Source organism: Podarcis vaucheri (genome assembly GCF_965113315.1).
Source record: "Podarcis vaucheri genome assembly, chromosome: 2".
NCBI lineage: Eukaryota > Metazoa > Chordata > Lepidosauria > Squamata > Lacertidae > Podarcis > Podarcis vaucheri.
The window spans coordinates 36,931,823-36,954,366 of NC_138760.1; the positions used below are offsets into that span (position 1 = coordinate 36,931,823).

At 40.5% G+C, this 22,544-nt stretch overlaps 1 protein-coding gene across 13 annotated transcripts in view; it reads right to left on the reverse strand.

Annotated features, from left to right (window-relative positions):
* Nucleotides 1-22,544, reverse strand: part of CACNA1G (calcium voltage-gated channel subunit alpha1 G) — a 335,700-nt gene that overhangs the window by 83,181 nt on the left and 229,975 nt on the right. For 11 of the 13 annotated variants that reach the window (XM_082211012.1, XM_082211010.1, XM_082211008.1 and 8 more), the window contains exons 10-17: nucleotides 16,761-16,912; nucleotides 15,266-15,451; nucleotides 14,567-14,681; nucleotides 13,770-13,925; nucleotides 10,012-10,080; nucleotides 5,234-5,324; nucleotides 4,320-4,504; nucleotides 3,681-4,127 (exon numbers count right to left, since the gene is read on the reverse strand). In XM_082211012.1, the coding sequence (XP_082067138.1) occupies nucleotides 3,681-4,127; nucleotides 4,320-4,504; nucleotides 5,234-5,324; nucleotides 10,012-10,080; nucleotides 13,770-13,925; nucleotides 14,567-14,681; nucleotides 15,266-15,451; nucleotides 16,761-16,912 (1,401 nt within the window). The remainder of the gene's footprint in view (nucleotides 1-3,680; nucleotides 4,128-4,319; nucleotides 4,505-5,233; nucleotides 5,325-10,011; nucleotides 10,081-13,769; nucleotides 13,926-14,566; nucleotides 14,682-15,265; nucleotides 15,452-16,760; nucleotides 16,913-22,544) is intronic. The other 2 variants (XM_082211015.1, XM_082211013.1) reach the window with 1 other exon arrangement.

Here is a 22,544-nt window from a genome sequence, read left to right on the forward strand (position 1 = left end):
ACAAAGGAACTAAAAGAAAGGTAACAAAATAAAATTTGAAACGAGAGTGTTGAGCTGGCCTAGAAGAAGCTGGTCTACATCTAGATTTTGCTGGGCTCCCCCCCCCAAAAGAGTCCTTCTCCCCCATCCATAAGATTCTTTCTCTGCAGAGGCCAGAGATGGAGGCTTGCTTACAATCAGCTTGATTGCTTCTGAAGTTCACATTATGTTCAAAGAGATGGCTCAATTATGTTATTCTAATCACATCTACTTCAGAAGACACACCTGGTCGGTATGAATATAGATGTGGAAGAAAAGAACACTGTAACAAACACATTTGATAGTAAATATTATGAAGGGATTCTGTAATGTACAAATGCAAGCAGAGTCCCTGTGGATGCAGATGTGAATATATGTCTATCCAATGACTACATTCCCTTTGATATCAACTGGTGTTTTACTTAGAAATGACGGTCGGGGTTTTAGAAAGGCATCTCAGTGATTCCTTTAAGTAAGAGTATTGATAATCCCCTGATTGGGGGTGTCCAATGTTCTTAATAATTACTTAAGGCCAATGACACATAGGTTTCTGAAAAATGGGGAAAATGTATAAAAAGGAGGGAACAAGGAAAAGCTTACAGAAAAAAAAGTGGCCGCTATTGTTTAACTTTCCAAGGTTAAGAACAAGTCCCAGAGCTTTGCAAAACCAACGGTTCAAAGACTTATGAAACTGATTTTTTTAAAGCAGCAATTTTCTACAACCTTGAATGCAAGAACTTAATACCAAAACAACCACAGGTTTTAATGGGTCACAGAAGTAAAGCTGGAAGTGGGATCCCAATGAACATGTAATGTCAGCCGAGGGAATGGGTCCAAGTTTCTAAGTTTACAAAGATGCAAAGAAAAACCTTCATATGGGCAAGTAACACAAGCTTTTTGTTTCACTCCAGTTGAGGTTTCCCTTGCAATGCAAATAATTGCTTCAGAGAGGTCATTTTTGTTTAGACTTAAGGCAGGAAAAGAAAAAAAGCTAGTTTCAGCTGCCAATGGTCCTGAAACTGCTCAAGCTTCCCCTCAGCTCCTTTTTACATACCATAAAATGTGCATGTTGAATGCATTTGCCCAGTTAAAATCATGTCTAGTTTGGCCTGCAGTCACCTAAGACTTTCATTGACTTAATCACTATAGGATGGCAATGGCTCAGGGTTTTGGTAAACCATAGTTAATCGTTAAACCACAATTTCTGGCTTAGTGTTATGTCAAAATTAGGGATCATGGTTTGCTATTTACTTACTCATTCCGATTAATTTGGAGCAAAACAAACCACAATCCCTGGTTTGGACTCAACACTTAGCTTAGGATCCTGGTTTCTTTCTCCTGTATGCTAGCAAGGAGGAGCAAAGCAGGCAATATTTACTATGGTTTACTGTGACATGCAGATGAGGCCCAGTGTAATTTTTACCTGAAGGTCCAGCTTCCTCCTTATTCAGTGGTGAAAGCAAAGTAAACACATGGAGAAGCCATCCTGACTGCCATACATTTGATGGGCTGCTACTCAAACCAAGACTTTAAGCATAGTGACACCAGCATTTTAGAATATATTTCCTATTGAAATTAAACAGGCACCTACAATTCTCACATTTTGTCCTTTAATGAAAAGGTTATTCTTCTGTCAAGCATTTTTAGAGAAATGATTTTATTCATTGTAGGTCACTTGACACTGTACTTTGTAATTTTATGATGCTATAGTGGATTTTTATTGTTTTGTTCATTTGTTTAATTTGGTACACACCATGATACATGCTAATCTCACACCTGGTATATGCAAACTGAGATCCAACCTGCAATAACTAGACTCATTCATAGGTTTGTTGACACCCTGTGACCAAATCGTTTTTGCTTCAAATCATTGGTTCATGCATAGCAGTTCTGCTTTTTGCATGTGTTCATTCCTGTTATAATTTCACCTTGCAAGATAGTCCCCCTCACTCATTCGCTGGTCCTATGTATGGGTGGATTATCTATTTACCTCCCGACTCACATGCACACACAACAAACTCATCTATTTCCACACCCTTAAGGATGCTTACAAAAAGTTCATGTCACAATCAATTTATTAGTCTTAAAGGAGCCACAAAACTTGTTATTTTTACAGCTACGTACCAACGCATCTACTTCTCTAGAATTTGTTTCTAATAGTTGCAGATGTTCATGTCATGTTTTTCACCTGTACTGCAGAGAAGAGATGGTCCCATGAGTCCTTGTATGCCCCTCCAGGAGCCAAGGCTATACAAGGAACGATGTCTGCAGGTTTTGATTTGATTAGTCACATTCTGCATCTTCTGGGTGCCCAGAGGCCTTGTTTCTTCCTAATGGATGCTCTGTGCAATCTCTCTAACTGCACTTGATGGAGTTGAAGGAGATGCCTGTCAGCTTGCAGTTTACTTCTTTGGAATCAGCTGTATGTATGTGTTGTTCTGTGTGCTCAGGAGCTGCACCTGAATTTACATAAGCCTGGCTGTATGCCCCTGTTCTAACTGTGGGTATTCATTGGCAAGGAGAGATACAGGGATAACTTAGCCTCATCAGTCTATCCAGCTCCAAACTGCAGCTGATTTTTCTCCTGTTTTACCCCCACCCGTTCCTTAGTTAAAACGTTTTCTAAATGGCCTCCATGGCCTAGGAAAGAGCAACATTCATTAGAGTACTGCCTCTTTATAATTTGAGGCTAATAGGACAATTTCTCTCCTTCCTTAGGAATCTCTAAAGGGAATATATAGAAGCAGAAATCATCCACTTGAAACCGAGCACAGGATATAGCTCTGTCTTTGAAAAAAAGGGAAATTTCTCTCTCTCTCTCTCTCTCTCTCTCTCTCTCTGTCAGCTAACAATGCACACTGAATAGCTGAAGATAATCCACTTGCTAATGCTGGGCTTACCAGTCTGGGCTGGCTACCCATGAAGACCCACAGAAAATTCTGAATGACTTCTGAAAATTCTGAAGGAGTCTAAAGCAAGGGAACGGAAGGGCATGCAGGGCAAAATGACAAGATTTAGCTTCCCTCCCTCCCTCCCTCTGTGATTTCATGCTTCACAATACACGGACATTGGGGTTGTGCTGGATAAAAACCACAACATGACAAACTCACACAGCAACCTGGTATGCCATAGCATTTTCCACCACCTTCAATCCAGCCTCTACTTGGAGTGGAGGTGGATTTCTATAGGTCACTCCAGGGGCTTCCTACTGGGATTGAGGGGGGGGGGAGCCACTGCTGTCAATAGGAGCTTACCTCCCATAAGGTAATTGCCTTATGGGGGGATTTTTAAGGGGACCACATTGGATGAAGTGTTAAATAAGCCTCCCCTCACTGCATGCCACAGTCCCAGTGAAAATTACGCCTTTCACAGAAAGTGTTGTGTGCTACTCACTTAACATAATATGTAATCAGGGCCTCGGATCCTGTGCACATCTTACATTGGGCTGCTATGGCTTCTCTTGATTAAACACTTTCCGTTCCAGTGACTGAAGGAGACATGGCCCCCAATGGATTCCTTACTTGACAAACATGGATTCCAGTGATGTTTTGTGCTCATTAAAAAACAACACACCCAAAAATTAAACAAAGAAAAAGCAGAACTTTCTCCTCTCTTCTAAACCCTTTGAAGCAAAGGGTCTAGGCGTGCTGGCTCTCACTTACCAAGTTGCCTTCATCATCCATATCGTCACATTCAGGAAGCGGATCTTCCAAATGAAGCTGCTGTATCAGAACTCTGGAGGCTGTTTTACCATTGCAATCTTGGTGCTCTGATGCGGAGGTGTGGCTACTGTGTATGCTGCTGGTCCGGTATAGAGAAGGCACCTGAAGGGTATCTTGGAAGTCAAAAGAGCCTTTGGTTTCCAGTGACTCAATGCGGTGAGGTATAGTGCCATTAACGCTCCCAGTCCGACTGGACTGCTCTTCATCAGAGCTTTCCCCTTCCTCTGAACTCTGCTTCCCATCCCCGGACAAAAGTGACTTGCGCTCTCCACTTTGGTTGCGACGTTTCAAGCTGGGAGCCCGCCCTATGCTGTTCCAGCTTGACCTGCGGCTGTTCCAGCTACCTCCGGCACTCCAAGGACTGTGTGGGGAACTCCGGGCGCTCACCTGGGGCAAAGCAGTGAAGAACAGGTAAGAAAACCAAGCCAGGTGCTAAACAATAACCATCTGGGGCCTGCACTCAATTAGCAAGGCCTCAAGCCATCGAACATCGCAGTAGGTGCTCTGGTATGTCACACCCTTGGAAACAACCGCTAAGACAAGAAACAAACAGCGTGACAAGAAAGACAACTCACGTACCGGAGATTTGAGATCATATGTATTAGGATCCATGGAGATGCTACTAGCTCTTCGGGAATCATAGCCTTGAGCCGCTTCCCCATAGATGGCACTTTTTGGCATGGGCATTGGTGTAGCGGCGGTGTGGATGATGAGCGGAGGTGTTAAGCTCTTCTTTAGCTCTGGGTGGTCACAAAGAGCCATCACTGAGAAAAACAAAGGACATTTAGGTCATACCCTAAGGGTGGAGGCACGTGAATGCATGTGTCAAGGTCTTGATGCCAACTTGATGCCATGTGCTTCTGATCTAAAGGGGTTTCTCCTCATCATCTCTCCCACCCTTGTATAATATGAGTTTCACGTTTTTCTGTTTGTACACTTCTTGTACTCTACTCTCTTTCATTTACCTCTGATCACTCTTCCTAAATGCACATGAATTACAAGTAGCAGTGCTCTGCTTCTTCCATTCCCATTGAAAGATACCAACAAGGCCAGTCTCCCTTTTCTGGTGGATAGTCTTTAACAGCACCCTTAAAGGTAAGCAGCTTGGGCAGGGGAAGGAGCAACATAATGTACAGTAGGCTTCTCCAACTTGATGTCATGATGAGGTTGGACTATAATACCCATCGATCCCAGCTGATATACAGCAGTATCAAGTCTTCTTCCTTACACCCCCCCCCCCACCATGAGAAGGGAAAGAGACCGGCCCATTAAGCTAATGGTCTGTAAGCCATGTATGAAATTTTTAAGGCCACCAAACAAGACTTTCCTTTCTGAATTCTTTTGATTACAATCATTCAATTATGTTCTCTTTTGAATCAAAATCACATTAGTTCAAAGTAACTATTCTGGAGTTAGAAGTTCAAGAAAAACAACACCCGCTATTCATACTAAAGTGAAAAACAGTTCTCCTTGAAGGAGCAGCAGCTACTTACAGGCTGGATTTGAAAAGTTCTTAAGCCCACAGTCTTCTTCCAGACTACGGGGGAAAAGCTCCCCTTCAGAATCAGATTTAGTAGCATCACCCTAGATCAAAACAAAGTGCTTTAGCAAGCAGGATGAAAAGCGAAAGTTAACTCAGGATTCCCCTTCTGAATAAAAGGGTCCTTTCACCCAATAAGATATCCACTGTTCCACTGAAATTGTTACCACAATGGGACATCACCTTCCACAAAATGATGCATGCATATATTGATAGCACATCAATTCACTATGCAGTAATCCTTCAGGAAGGGCAGAGAGGCTACATTTGATTCAAAAGCAGCTAAAGACTTGAATGGGGCAGGAACAAACTGTTTAACCTCCATCAGTTGGAATCTCAGACCGAAACACAGCTAAAAGCTCTACTGGCCAAGTAAAATTAGACTCTATTCTTAACTTACTTTCCTGGCTATTCAGACGAATTCCTCATACACCTACATTCACAGGAAGTCAAAATGCTTCTTGCTGAAATTGATTTTTTAAATAAGATGTTTGCAAATTGCATTGAGACATATACACGGAAGGCAATTCACTAATTATTATCATTATTGATAATATACAAAATAATCAAGGTTTTAACCAGGAATCTGAAAATGTATCTTGGTGATTACAGTGGGTAAGGGAATATGGGTGACGATACTGGAAAATGGGAATATATAGAAGAAAGTCCAACTAAGGGGGCAGCCTCTAATCTGATTGCTGCATGCAGCTTTTTCAAAAATAGTTAACAATACAAAAATCTGCAGTCAAAAACTTTTTGGGGAGGACACTTTCTATTGTTAGCTATCCTTTGGGAGGAAGGGTAGAATACAAGTTCAATAATAAAAATAGACTTTTACAAAATTTAGACTGGTACAATCTATTGATTAGTAGTGTGAATTCATTTATTTGAATGGCTTGAAGTAAATATATATATATCCTATCTGGTTGCCAATGAAGAGCAGTGACATGGGTCTACATGACTGAAATGGTAAGATCTGGATACTTGGTTATAGGCAATGGGGTTCTACCCCATAGGCAAGTCCTGTCTAACAAATTAGAAGCTTGAAGCTGACAAAAAGCTTGTCCCTATTAGAGGGTGGCCTAGAGCTTCTTCCAATTCCATGTTAAATAATTCACTTGCTCATTAGCTTCTGCCATTTGCTTCACTGTTAGGTTTCTAAGATCAGACATCATTAACAAAGGGCCCTCAATACCTTCCCCGTCAGTCCTCTGATCCAATTCACTGGCACATGTGGTGGTAGATGGGAGAGTGTTATAACCCAAAAATATAAGCTAGGAATAGCATATACAATAACTATTCCAGTCTGATTTCCTGAAGAAATCATAATTCCAGAGAAAAGTAGTCTCCAGGGAGTTTGATGTGGTCAGTGGAAGAAGTTGATGCAGCGATAACAGAGAAGCTAAGCAAATTTTTACTTTCCTAGTTTTCTAGCTAAAGTAAGGCAACTACCACAGCAAAGTACAACAAAGTCTACGTTGCTGTTCTAAAAAGCCTTGGCTCACCCTGATGACATTTGGTGCGTGGGCAAAACATGAAAAGCAGAATGGGCAGTAGTTGGGAGGATAATGCTAAATGGCTGGCTTTTGAAAACAATTTTTGCCTGATTAAAGAGTACAGGGCACATCATCAACATAAATGACCTTTATTTTCTCTAATTAAGTGCCTGTGTCTGTTTATCTATGTAGCTGAGCACATAACATATTTTTTCTCCAATCAAGCTTTGAACTTTTTCTCAAAGATGCTTCTTCATCAAAACAGAGAGTGCACATAAACACAAAATCCTGCATCTTCACCAGGTCTGTATGTAGGGCATCAGGTCTATTTAGAAATACTCCCCCATTATGGTAGGTGAGGATTGTTGAGGAATGTATTCCGTTGAAAGGGACTTAAACTAATTAGTTTTTTTGTGACAGAGAATCAACCTGACTTCTCCTCTTGGAAAGTTTCCCAACAGTATACTAAAGATGAACTGATTTATTTAAGACAATAATTAAAACAGGATTAGAAGCAGTAATCTATTAATCTCCACAATTAATGGATCAATTCATTAGTGGTTTAGACATGATTTAACCATGCTTTCACAGATAACAAGAGGCATAGCAAGAGGGAAGGACAGGGTGATGTTTCTTACTTGATCTAATGCTTATTACTTTAAGTCAGGGCAGAGTGGTGAATCTCAAAACTTTCAGATTTTGTTGGGCTTTAATTCACATCAGCCCTAGCTAGCATGGCCAAGAGTCAGCGATAATGGGAGTTTTACCTCTCCCCCCTTTTTTTCTTTACTCTGTAGCCTTTTGGTAACTTCCAGAGGGCTATAGGTTCTCCGTCCCCAGTTTAAATGCAGAAGTATCACAAAGCTTCATGATCAACTGATCTCTTAACACCAAAAGAATTTGGTCCAGCATAAGGTATCATCTTTTATCTATTTTGTATCTCTTGAGATTTAAAGTATGGAGTTTTAACTGAAGCTGCCCCCTGTTGAGATGATGCCCAGAATTAATAGCATTGCTGTAAAATAGCTGCATTGCTTCTTTCAATCAGCCAATGCATTAAATACGTTTTCTCAACAATAACTTATTATGCTATTTAGTGGAGATAAATGGCTCACTTAATTATCTCTAAAAGGTCAGTTGTGTTTATATGCTTCAAAATGAATATGATACAGGAGTATGATGGGCTGGGTTTAAACCTGGGAAACCCCTGAAATAACTCCATGGGGGGTTTCTTCAGTTTGGCAGTCCATTTTTATGCAATTCCAATTTCTCACTAATGCTTCAAGCAAAAATGAGATAAATTCCTGTTCAGATATGTGCCTTTATAAGACTTGCTGCTTCAGAAAAATAAAGTGTTTTTGATGAGGAAATGTGCCAAAGCACGATATGACATTGCATAAAATATCACATTGCAAGCAACTATGTTAGCACAAATGTCTAGAGCCAAACCACTATGTACCGGTATATGGAAAAGTATGAATAAAATAGAGGTTAATTAATTAACTACTTGGTGGTTTTTAGAGGGAAGCTGGATTAAGATACTCAGATTGAAATTTGTTATATCTTTTCATGATTTAGTTTGAGTTCCTAAAATTATAAATAAAGAACAGGGGGGAGATACTTTTATCCTCCAGCCCTGCAGCACCAAACCCCATGTTTTCTTTGAAATAAAGCACCCCTGCCAAATAATATACCAGCACCTTTGTCAGTACACTAAGCACTAAGTTTAGCCGCAGAGAAGCATCATCCACCAGGGCTCCAATAGAAATTACCTGTTTTTGCACTCCCAGTTTGCCTTTCTGGATGAAAAAGGCATCGTATGAGTGAATGTAGAGTTTAAATCTTTTTTTCCCTAGAAGCACAAGTACTTTGAGATGGCCTACAGGGTATTAGAGATATACAATATGTAGGGAAAGCAGTATCTGGCTATAACACAAGAGGCTTTTCATCTAAATAAAAGCTGCTGCTTCCAATGCTGAATGGAAATGGAGAAAAAATGGGAAGGGATAGACACATGGCAGGAATAGGCTATGGAAAGGGAAGCACAATTTATGAAGTGCTTGATTTCATAGAAATAAATGGAGCCTTGTAGACTTTTAGTATGTCAACATTTGACATAGCTTTTGTGTCGTCATTCTGGGTTGTTGTTGTTTTAATATAAAGGAAACATTGTTAGCATACAGAACATTGTTAGGATTTAGGTCCATCAGCACATCATAACTCTATGAAAGAGTAGGAGTATTAAAACTGGTTCTGACCTTTCCTACATACCCTAGACTGGGGGATTTCGCTCAGAGATTATTGCCCAAGTTATCTGCAGTTTTGTTTTTTGTTTTAAAGACACCAGCATTTATTGCAGCTGCCTCGATTTTAGCACTGACTTTTCCAGAACAGAGTTGTCTCACACATGAGCATCCACAAAACGTGCTTGATTTTAGGTCTCTTCTGTCTTTGAGGGGTTTCTTTAATCTCTCTCTCTCTCTTTTAACAAGAACTGGGTGTGGTATGCAAAGCAGTTAACAGCCTGTTTGTAAACCCCGTGCAAGGTCAAGAATATGCTGAAAACTATATGGGTCACGTTATCTTAGAATTCACTTTAATCCAATGGGCAGTCTCTCAGTGACTTGAATGGTCTCTGGGCCTAAACTAGTACACCCCTGCCATTGGTAGTAAGTAGATAAAACAATTTTATGTTGAGAAAGTAGATATAACAATTTGTATCTCTCCATGAACATGAAACAAATCTACATGCATAAGGGCAAGTGCATTAGCGTAGTAAATGCAAGCAAATCCCAGTGATCCCGACTGAAAGCAAAACCTGGATCCATGGAGTCACAGGCAGCATGTTGCTCAAGCCTATCTAATGCTTGGAGAGCACTGGCCAAGGCATGAAACTGAACTTCCATATGCAAATATTATTTAAAATGGCATCTACCTTTTAGGGAGAAACCAGAAGCTTGTGAAGAAAAATCTCAGTAGGGAGGAAGGAAGGAATCCAGAACAGGTTCTCAATTATTAAGGGGACTCTTAATTCCCTCAAAGAAGGAAGAGACTTTAAATCAAGGCTAACTTGACAACAACAACAAGTCCAAAACCAAACAGCTACCATGATGAGAACAGTGGCGATGATGTGATTGTTCACCACAGAGGGAGAGAATGAGAGAAAAAAAGAGAGAGAGAGAGAGAGACAACTATCAGACGAAGTTTGGGGTGTTCATGCCAAGGTCTTACATACCACTGACGAGTCGACAGGCAGCTGAATACAGCTTAACTGCCTACTCGCTGCTTCCCGTTTGGTGATTTCCTGAAGTAAAAATGAGGAAGGAGGGTGAGGAAAGGGGCAGGGAAGGAAGGGAAGGTGGGTTTACAGGTTTTACAAATTTCAACATCAAAATTGAGAGAGTGGATCAAAGGGGGAACGATATCGGTATAAAAAGGATGGAAACAAAAAGGGAAAAGTGAGAGAAAAGGGAAGGCACCCATTGGGGTCAATTTCGTATCAAGGAGAAGCAGTGGAACAGGTCACACTACACTTGAGTCGTCTGATGCCTTCATATCTGCTCTGTACAAAGGATAGTTCAAGCTGTTGAACATCCTTCATGGGGGGAAAAAATCAACCTTACCTTCAAATTAAGAGTTCCAAAGAATTCTTCTTTCATTTATTGCTTGTTTGTATATAGCACAGTATTAACAGCAATGCATTTTTATATCTGTTTCATAAGATCAAGTGTGTTTCTCAAGCAGAAGCCCCCACCTCCACTCCCCAATGCCACATAGTAAGCCACCTTTAAGGTTTTGATATAGAAAGGGGTATGTGACTGCTGTTCAAGGGGGAGAAAATATGTTGGACATAATCAGTCTGACTTTGTTGTACAAACAGGCAAGGTTTTCATGCAAGTTTCAATTTGTTCGCTAAGGATTTAATTTTCTCTTGCCTGCCATATTTGGTGACAGTACGGTTAATTTCCAGGGTAATGATGTCAGTAAGTTAGAACCAATTGAAAGGATGACTGGTCAAAATTTTGGACCTAAGCAGAATAGTAAAACTTACATATGTCAGCTGCTCAATCTAAACTATTATCAAACTCACTTGCAGAAAGGAAAGCACAAGGATAAGCCAGAAAATGCTAAAATGTGGGTTGTTTTTTTTAAAGGACAATTTTGTGATAGAAGTGTGTTTTAAGTATAAGGCATGGCCAACCCATTCCAAAGGCGCTACCAAGAGATGATTGTAAAATAGCTCATAATTTCCCTCCTCCTTTCTCAGGCTCTGTTCCCACACATAGTTTAGGCACGGTATGACTACTATTATGAATCTTATTTATTTACACACAGCTACCATTCCCTTGCTCATAGGTTGTTTTGTGGTAGGGTACAAGTTCGAAGAATAACTGACACAAAAGAGGGATATGAGATGAGCCAGCCACTAAGGATTGCCTGAGACAAGCGCAGAAACTGTAGGTAACATGAAAAGATTACCAATGGAATAATATGCTTCATAGATAATATTATCATGAAGTCCCTCAGGAGAGAAGCTTTATCTCCGACAGAAAGCTCTCTCACCAGAAGCCAATGTGTCCCGTCCCCCCCAATATATCCCCCAGGGTACAGACCTGACAGCTCAGTCAGTAATTTTTGCATTACCAGCTCTGTCAAACAGAGTCGCACTCCTCTTATTGCACAACTTACAACTGCTGCAAATTCAGACACAAAATTCAGACTGAGCATAAATAAATAAATAAATAAGCCACTTGCACGCTGCAGGGAATGTGTTATGTGTGCATCTTGAATGAGGCACCAGGGAGGCTTATGTTTTAAAGTTTGTGTGTGTGTGTGTGTGTGTTTTAGAGCAGCCCCATTCCTTTGTATGTTTGCTTGCTGCTTAGCAACGAAAGGGTCCTGCACAGTCAGGCACTAAAATTAACAAAGTGTTTCCAGAGTTGAAGAAAGGCACTTGAGGATCACAAAGATAAAACCAACCGCAACATCGAGAGAAGTTTTCAGAGAGAAATCTCAAATTAGTGGGTGGGTCAGGGCACTTAAAGGAGCAAAAAGTATTTGAGGTTGTTTTTTTTTTTAAAGATTCACGTGACAAGACAGCAATAAACCTTGCTACTTTATTTGAAAGAGGGTTACTTGTATGCAAAGCACGTTGTAAGGAAGGAAAAGCCCGAATGAAACTCGAAGGCTGTTTGATTTGTTTTTAAATAGAACAAAAATTAAGAAAGAAGGACACATCCTAAATCTGTGTAAACTGTGTAGGAATTCATAGTTTTGCAGACTCACTTCAGAGGACATTCCGACCACAAAGAAATAGCAAACCTGTTGGTGTTCTATACATGTCCTTTCATGAGTGTAGCCAGTATTTTTATGGGGGGGGGACGACCTCAGATTTGTTTTGATTTTGACTGATTTAGGGGGGCAGTTGCCCCTGGGCTACACTCATGTGTCCTTTAGACTTAAGGGTACCATCAGGGCTTTTTTTCCAGCTGTAATTCCCGGAACTCAGTTTTGGCGCCTCTCAGGTGGGTGCCGTTGCCATTAGAAGAGAACAAAGGAGGTGTTTGTGGTGAGTTCTGGCATCCCTTTTTCTAGAAAATAGCACTGGGCACCATATTAATTTCAGGCCATTCATACCAAACCAATTCATACCAAACCAAACCAAACCAAACCAAACCAAACCAAACCAAACCAAACCAAACCAAACAAAAAACTATCAGTAAGAGACATTCTAGGCAGGTAGACTTGACCAGTCTAGGCAGGTAGACTAGGACCAACACACTCAAGAGTAAAGAATCCTGGAACCATTTGGGCAAGAGCCAGGAGGTGGTTGTGCATTTACTGCCTGAAGTGTGATATATTTCCCACTCCTTGAGAAAGAAAGGATTGGTGCAATGACCCCTTCCTAGGTTATCAAAGATGAAAACAATACTATTACATGGAGACATGGGCATGATACCAAGCAGAAACGACATAAATGAAATAAAAGCACTTGGGAAAGATATGATTAAAAACAAATAAACAGCTACTCTAGCTGCATTGCCCTAAGAGGCCCCCATAAATCTTCTCCTTAAACTGCACTTGAAAGAAAGAAATAAAAAGCATAGCAGCGTTTCTAAATGGGTTTTTATAGTGTGAATGAATATGATGGCAAAAAAGGTGACAGACCTCAATGGTTGTTATTCTCCTGTCACACCTATATTATCAACAACACTTTAATTTAGAACCCATGCTACCACTAGACACTGCTGAACAAAGCCCAAAATCAAAGGCATGCTTGGGAAATCATGCAGAATAATGTTGCCTTTCGACCTTCACTATGACAGTTTACTGCTCTGAGACTAGATTTTTGTTCACCATCCCCAGCTGCAGGGAGAACTGCTTGGGGGCTAGTTTTAAGAGGACTCAGCTACCTGCCAGTAAAACATGGAGGCCAAACTCTGTTCAAAGATTTGCTTTCCAGCTGTCTGCAGATGGTGGCAGAGAGTATGTTTAGTTAGCAAAAGATCCAGCTTCTAGCAAATTGGTCCATAGAGATGGGGTGGGGGGTGGGGAATTGGAACTGAAAATATATATGCCAAAGTGTTGCACTTAAGGAGGAAGAAAGACATTCACTAAGAAACAACAGCAAGAAAGGCAGCAATGTCACTCCTCTTCCAACTTTGTCCATGCTTTTATGAGGTTGCTTTTAATTTGGCTCCTAAATGCAACAAAGCCTGTTTCAAAGGCACTGGCATTGCACTCATTCCATCCAGTAGTTATTGCATAAATTCTGCATCTATAATAATGCTGGCTATTTTCAGTTTAGCCTTTGATAGAAGCTAAAGAGTTTGGTTTATACTGTACTGAAGTATTTGTTAAGGAAGGCAATGTTAGTGCTACATGTTCCCTTTTGTTCTGTTTGCCAGATCTACTCATAAGATAATGGGGGTTCTAAATCCTCCGTACTACCTAATAGCAAGCATGAGATAAATAAGTTATTCAAGGCGTTACCTCTGTTTGAAAACCTTCCACCAAGATGGCAACCAACAAGTTAAAGAGAACGTAGTTTCCGAATGTCATGAGGGCAATGAAGTAGAGGGCAGCCCAGGAAGAGGTAGAAGCCATGCCGTTGTACAGGACTTTATTCCAGTCTTCCTGAGTCAGTATCTGGATTGGGGGGGGGGAGGGCACGTTAAGGGAGATAGAAGCACAGATCATTTGCACTCTCTTAAAGTTAGTTTGTCCTGCTCAGTTGAAGTGAAAAAGCATATTTTGTTCTTTGAATAAATAATTGTTTCAATTCTTTGCCTTTTTAAAGCTTGTCATTCACATCAGCATTTCAGACAACAAAAACAAATCCTGCAAAGACACTGGATTCTAAAAACTGCATCCAGAAAACCAAAACTTAAGTAGGTTCTGTATTTTATGAGCAGGCATTCCCCACTCCTACTCCCAAAATGCTTATAGATCTCTCCAGGGCTTTTTTTCCAGCTGGAACTCAGTGGGTGCCATTGCCATTTTAGCCTCTCAGGTGGGCACCATTGACATTATAAGAGAATGAGGGAGGCGTTCATGGTGAGTTCCGGCACCTCTTTTTCAAGAAAAAAATAGCACGTGCTCTCTCTTAGCATTCAGTATGACATTTTGGAGAATCTCAAGCTGTTATGTCTTCAAGGGATAGGTGCTTGCTTATTCTTTCTGTAAATCAATTTGAATTATTTTTTAAAATCTCTTTGAGATTTGATTACCATCAACCAATATATAAACTCTGTGAAATAAATAAATGTTAGCCGTAATGGTTGCATTACCTGGAAAACAGTAACGATGGCCCAGAGCAAGGAATCAAAGTTCTTCCTGTCGGGAAGAGTGTCTCCATCTCTCTCCGAAGCAAATTTACAGCCAAAGAGATGCATCCCAAGAATACTGAATGAAAGGGGGAAATGAGTAAATAAAAGAACAAGAACAAGATGGTATTGAAAGAGAGACTCCTCCATCTTAGCAAATAATGTTTGGAGTGAAGTTCCTTACTCCTGCACCCCGCCACTCATGGGACAAAGAAAAAAAAAGAAAAGAAATGGGAATTCAGCTTTTAGTAAGCTACTTTCTCTGAGCTCTGACACCATGCCCTGTGGTGCCTAGCAGTTGAAGGCTCATATATGATAAGGCTTCATTTGTTGGAATGAAAAAGTTTGAAGACTCTCACATTATGAAGACTGTTGGACTCTTGAGGGTTCACAAACTAAAAACCAAAGTGTTGCTCAGCCTGGGGAGTTTCAGGGTTAAAGTCATCAGAAGTAGAAGCATACTACACCACTCAGGTGGGGGGGAAGAAATAACTACCATTTTCAAAATATGCAGAGTTGTAGCACTGTACATTAAATCACTTTCCATCTTAGCAACTTGTACTGTTTTGCCATGGCACATAAATTAATATTGGCCAATTCAACCTCAAAGCACAGACACAACAGGCTTCAAAAGGGAATGAAGGGGCTCATTTAAGTACCCACCTGAAGATAAATATGAAAAGCATCAGCAACATGCAGAATGTGGCGACATTGTCCATTGTTTTCATGAGCACCACCAGCTGGCGCTGGAGAGCAGGCATGAAACGGACCAGTTTCAGGACTCTCATAAGGCGAAAGGTCCGTAGAACAGACAGGCCTCCACCCTGCTGTCCCACTATCTCCCAGACACTAAGAAAATAAAAGAATAATGTTAAATGGGTTCTTGTGAGGGAGAAGTACATCCATGCATAGAGTGCATATAGCAAAAGTGGGGAAGGCCTATAGTACAAACTAGCTAGTAGAGCTCAGTGGTGTGAAACAGGGATGCTCACAGGATGCTGCATACTACATGAGACAAGAACTTCAGGTAATACAGACCTACAAGTATCTGCTGCAGAAATATGGAGGCCCAGGGGCAAATGGAGAAACATACATTTTCCTGGGTGTTTTTTTTTAATGACTCAGTATTATCACCCACTGAAAATGTTGTTATAAACTGGGAAGGGGGAGGGGACCTCATATTTTCCTATTGCAAAGTTATCCGTGAAATTTAATTACATCACAAGAATTGTGCTGTTCTGAGCTTTCTCTCTGGAAAAATCAATTTCTTCTCTTTCTGTAGTATATTCTTCTGTATGTATACTGCTTCCAGATGCAAACAATCTCATTTTGTTTACTATAACGTTGATACACGTTTTGAGACTGGGTACATATGCAATTATGATTTGGGGGAAAAAGATTTCATAAATACACCAAATGCTCCTGTTTGGTGTGTTAACAGCTAATAAAGTTATATACCCAACACTTTTCATTTTCTTAAACTGTTAATGTTTAAGGTGGACAAAGTTACTGAGTACTGCATATATTTCAGCTTTCCCCCCAAGACCTTAGGATTTCTGAAAATTTTAAATTTCTAGCCAGAACTTGCATTTGAATTAAAAAGAATTATGCCAGCATACACTCCTAACATATTTTGCATGTGCCTGAAAACTGAACAAGCAGCCAGATAGGTATAAGCCCACTTTGAGGATACTTTACTTAATGGATAAGTGGTAAATGTTGAACGATCTCTTCAACTGGAAAGTTCTGCAGATAGAAATATCTTTTTTTTGGTCATGCACTTTTTAAAGATAATATGTGCTAAAGGAAACAGGTACATTCTTGGCTGCCATTCCCAGTGTGTGGCTGCCACAAGGAAGGAAAATAGCATTTAAGTAGCTGCTGTTCAGTGGTTCCCCTATGCAGGAAATTCCCCTGAAGAAGTTATCAAAATGGTGCTGCTGCACATAATCACAAGAGACGGGAGACAGCACTGGTTTTTAGGAAGTTTTCACAGCAGTTCTGGAGCACATATTCTAACAGAGAGAGCAAAAGAACCGAGACCCCCATAAACATTTCAGACATTCCTTACTATTTTCCTGCAGCTTTATTTTAAACATCCCAGTTGGGAGAAATCACTTTACCTGCTCACATAAAATGACAACTCCAGGCCAGTTACCTGATCACTACGATGATCCCATCAAATATATTGTATGGATTTTTGATGTAGCCAAAAGGGCCGTACACGAGCAGTTTCAGAAGCATTTCTAGGGCAAAGAGACTAGTGAAGACAATATTGCTGATTTCCAGTGCATTGGTGAGTTCTTCAGGCTGGAGAAATGAATAAAAAGGAGAAACAAAAAAATATATGTCAAGATGAACAAAATTTGTGCTCTGATAGGCCAGGAGGTTCCAAGAGATGCGAGTAAATGTCAACTCAGTAATTACTGTATTCGTACAAGTCAGCAAGACAATGCTGGTGAGTCTCTGGCCTATAAGTTATTTGTTGGCTCCTACAGTGCTTTTTTGTAACTCCCGAAACTGACCCTAGCACACTATGAACAGCAGCTATGAGGGGGAATTTGGTATTTGATATCACCCCCGGCTCCCTATCTTCTGGTGACAAGACGAGCAACAAATTAGCAAGAGATTTTAAATTAGTCTTTATGGCATTATATGTTTCACAGGTAATTAGTACACATTAAATACTGCAAGATAGTTATTAAAAGACGTTGAGATGTGCATCATAATCTCACAAATAAAGTAGCACAGGGAGCTCAAGGGCACATTATCCTCGATCCTTATATACACTCACTAATTAAGGAACTTTGGAAAATTAACTGCAACATGAAATCAGTATTTTAAATAATGAGGAGTGATCTTCAGAACCCTTCTTGTTTTTGAGCATGCAGTTTGAGACTTGGTCTCAAATTCTTAAGCATATACGGTATATACACCGCTTCGGTTAAATTGGTTCCATGGAAATATGCACTACTAAAGTATCAAAACCGAGATACCTATACCGTAATTTTGAAAACCCAGCAGACAAAAACAGAACAATCAGCAACATTTCAAAATGCCTAAAAGGTTTAAAAACAATAACACACACATAGGAGACAAAAGGGTTCTACTTGGTATCTAAAAGAAAATAAAGTTGGCAACAGGCAAGCCACTCTGAGGAGCAAATTTCATAGGTGAGGCACTATGGCTGAAAAGGCCACCTCTCTGGTTATCGCCTGCTTAAACTCTTAACAAGGAGGAAACAAACAGTAGAGGAATATAAGAACAGAAGAAGAGTCCAATTGGATCAGACCAAAGGCCTATCTGGTCCAGTATCCTGCTTCCCACCATGGTCAAACAGGAGCCCACCGTAAGGTCACGAGGGCCATGGCACTGCCTCACATTTGCTCCCCAGTCTAATCCTCCATGCATTCACTTAATCCTCTTTTAAAGCCCTACCCTTAAAAAAAAAAAAAAAGCCACCTAAGGGCTGATGCAGACCATGCATTTAAAGCACATGACCACCTTCAAAGAATTCTGGGAACTGTAGTTAAGAGTGATGGGGAAATGTAGCCCTGTGAGGAGGAAACTACATGCATAATTGTATATGCTTCTATTTTGTTCCTGATCCCCTTAACTTGCCAATTTTTCTAAATTAAAAAACCCCAAAATAAATGTTGGAACCTTTCCTTGTAACAGTTGCTCCAGCTCTCTAAGCATCTATGCTGCCGTTTTCAGCACTTTTCCTGGTTCTACAATATCCTTTTGAAATACAGCAACCAAAACAGTAAGTACACAAAGTATAGTCATGCCATAGATTTTTTAAATAAATACTTCATGATATTGGCTGTTTTATTTTTAATCCCTTTTTCTAATAATCCCTAACATGGATGTTGCTGCCTCCCCCCCCCCCTTTTTCCCCCAGCTGCCACACATAGGTCAACTTTTTCATAATGTTATTCACCACGTCCCAAGATCTCTTTCCCGGTCAGTCAAACCAGCTCAGACCCAATCAGTTTATATTTTATGCCCAAATGTTCATCACTTTTCATTTAACTTAATGCGCCGGGCAGCACTGGACATGCTATGCCCCTGACAGAAACAACTGCCTTGGGCACTTGCTATGTCCCCCTACCCAGCCACTCACTATGCACATCCTCAGCTTTGTTCCCTAGTCTTTGGGAAAACTATAGTCATGAGCATGTTCTGATCCTCTCACCAATGTTACATGTGCACCTTTTACAATTAAGATGGCTCAAGAAAACACCACTGCCAAAAATCAATCTTTTTTTTGTTTTTTTTGTTTCATGATTTTCCTGCAAGAAATGCAAGCTATAATTTAGAAACAGACCCTTAACCAACTCTCTGTGCAATTCCCTGGGGTTTTTTTGGTTTATGTTTTTATTAAAGGACTTTTCATGAGTTGCAAAAGTACATTCGGCGCCTCTGTTTTCAAATCGTACTCTTTTCTTCACTGAGAGTGGGGAGGAAGAAGCAAGGTGGGCCTAATTAATACGTTGGTTTACTTTTTCGCACGTGTCTTTAAAACATGTAAGATATTAAACACATTTTTCATCTAAAGCAAATAAACCTTGACACACACATATCCACTTAATGTATACTACATACACACACACATACACTCATTCTCTCTCTCTCTCTCTCTCTCTCTCTCTCTCTCTCTCTCTCTCATGTGGTAGGAGAGCTGCCCTATAAAGCAGTTTCAAATTGCCTTATTAAAACATGTGCTTTGAATGGAAAAATATCTTATTTACAATCTCAATGGCACTGAGGGAGTTGGCATATAGTTATTTTCATCCTGGAGGCCATATTATTTGAGAAGCAAATACTGAAGGCTCTCACAGTAGAAATACTAATCTTCTCTTTAATCTAGTATCCCACACTAATTTTTCATGCAGTTTTCTTCTTGAAATGTCACCCAGTGCAGCACTTGCAGCTCTGTATTTCCTACCAGAAAATGATATATTAGAACTGTCTGAGCTTAATTCACAGTCTGTGAAAGAAAAAGACCCCTTCATTACTGTCAGTTGAAACAAACTAAGAATTTATGGTTAAATTGATTCTAATAATGATATGGCTTCCATATCCATATCCGACTGTAATTCTATTTTGCTCCAGTTGAAAAAAACAAAGTACTCAAACTGCCCCAGTAGTAAGTAGTTACTTACTACTTACTGTAGTAAGTAACTACAGTACCTTTAATAGCAGGGCATGTTTTGCAGAAATGTATTTTGTAGAAGGATAGAGTTATCTAACCAGAGCAGAAATGCTGTTAACAGAATATTTTTTTAAAAGACAGCCTTTTCTAACTAGTCATATTATGAAGACTTTCAGGAGTTCCCCTCTTTTTCCTTAGCAAAATGGCTTGTAAAATGTTTCTTTTTCTTTACTATTCAGTCTTCACTGCAATACATGTTCAGTACAATATATGCAGAGTAAAGCTCACAACAGTAAACTGCTCCATTAAGAGGCCACAAAGAGGGCGTATAACTAACAAGAAAATTAAAAACAAGTTTTTTCAAGCAGAAACAATGCAGCTTCAAAGACAGGATCAAAGCAAAGCACAGTTTTGGTATGGCAAACCAAAAGGGCCAATATACTACAGATAGTATGCAGCTATGCCTGAAAATCAATTCTGCATCAGAATCACAGCTGGACTTCTACGATCATAGCAGGGAGGCAGCTGGTGCTCGCTAGACCTGATGAGGCTGCTAGGGTCACATCAGATGGTCATACCCGCCAACATTTCCCCGATGAAAATAGGGACGTCCTAAGGAAAAGCTGGACATTCTGGGATAAAATCAGAAACCGGGATGGCTTCTGTAAATCTGGGACGGTCTCTGGGAAATAGGAACACTTGGAGGGTCTGTGAGGTAACAAGTACATGGCAAAGTTATGCCCCCCCTCCTTCTCCCTTGCAAACATAAAGTAGATACTTAAGCAAGGCAATTTCACAAAGAGCGCATAACTAAATGAACATGTGTTTTACTTTGGTTCAGAAGGTGTCCCTGCTGTCACAGTTCCTTCTCTGGGATGGGAGAAATGTTGTGTGGCCTCCACCTCACTCTGAAGAAGAACCTTACATTGCGACTTAGGTTCTTTGCAGAGTTTGGCTCTGTGGACAGGCCCCAAAGAACACATGAAATTGTATACTGGTTTGCTGCTGTACTGTCAAATTTTGATTCAAGTCAAACATTGGTAAACTGTTAAACTATAAAATTTTAAATTTGCCCATTCACAAATTTTGCCAGGGGTGGCAAAGTGACAGCAGCAGAGGTGCTCTTCAGAGCCACCTTGTCCACCTACCTCACTCTGAGGAAGGATCCTGCAAAGTGCTCTGTTGATGCAGCAAAGGCACTCCTAAAGTGGCAGGGCATGTTGAATTTTCCAACTTTCCAACTCCAAAAATGAGGGATGCTAAAAAGTTTTAAGATAACTTGAGAATCCAATATATGTTTGGGTTAATTGAATACAATTTAATGTTGCTTGGTGTCAGGGAACTGCCATCGGAGCTAGAGGCGGAGGGAAGGCTCCAGAGGGATGGCGGAGAGGGTCCCAGTAGGGAGAGAGGCAGCCCGTCCGCTGGGGAAGGAAATCAGCGTAACACCAGTAGAGAAGGGGGGCAGATGGGGGAATCGGAGAAGAGGCTCCAAGACTCCTCGCCGGAGACCAGCGGACAGAGTACGGGTACTCCGCTGCCCACACCCTCCCTGCGCAGAAGACTTCCGCGCAGGGAGAGTAGGAGGAGACTTGGCGTCAAAGAACTTTTGTGCTGGAAGAAGTTCAAGAAACGCCCACTGACGGATTCTGCCAGCGACTGAGACAGTCACGATGCTGGAGGCTGTTCAGTCAGAAAGGGTTTAACCAGGTAACCTAGCCAGCAGTGGCGGCAACTTACGCACAACCAACTACTAAATCCATTACACTTGGTAAATAAGTACTTAAAAATATTGATGTTTTAACATTTTTGTGGAATTTCTAATAATTTTAAACTTGTCTGATTATTTTTTTGTGGGGGGAAATGTGTGCAAAATTACATCAAAATCATCAAAAATGATAGGACATCAGATTGGCTTGCCAGATTTGGAAGTGGCAGGAAGATAAGAAAAGAAGGCTTGCTGAATATAAGCAGAGAGGTAAGCAGGATGCTTGATTATAATCAAATGAAATAAATCTTCTGTGATGATGAAAATGAAGAGCAAATAGCTGATGCCCAAAATGGAAATGATGGAAGTTAACGAATTGACTTTAGGAAAACAAAGTACGCCTTCTACTTCTAATAAAAAAGCAGAATACAGCACATTAAAAATACATAGTGTTGCTATGTAGAACCTCAAATACGGTATGTTCACCTGCATACCACAGCTGCCACCACCACTGCTGCCTTTATAGACCCCTATCTGAAGAAATTTGCCAAAATTAAGCTTCACTCCCTAAAATAATATGCCCTACATGACAGGCCAGGGTGTGGGTGTGGGTGTAGTTGAATTGCCCCTCCTGATGTGCCACCTCAGAGAAATGGCTCACTTTGGCTCATATAAGGGCTATATTTGGAGAGGAAACAAAAACCACTAAACCCAAGGATGTCCTTCCAACTCTATGTTCTCCTTTCAGTCACTTGATACCTAGGATTCCTGTGGAGTTTTCTCTTACCCCAAAGCAGATAAAGTCTTCTCAAAAGTCTTGCTCCCTTATAATGATGTAGAGCCTCAAAAAATGGAAACTTTCCCTCAATCTGAAAGTAAAATTAAGGTCACTTCTAGCTGTCAGGGTATGCATTCAGAACATGGTGAAAGAAAAGTAACCTCATCCTCAAAAATAATCTATGGTAATTTGAACTTTACAAGCAGATGTCTAACCTCAATTACTCCATGCACAGCTTTGTCCATCTCAAATAAATGTTATACGACAGTATTCAACAACTTTGTCTCTGTGTAAATCA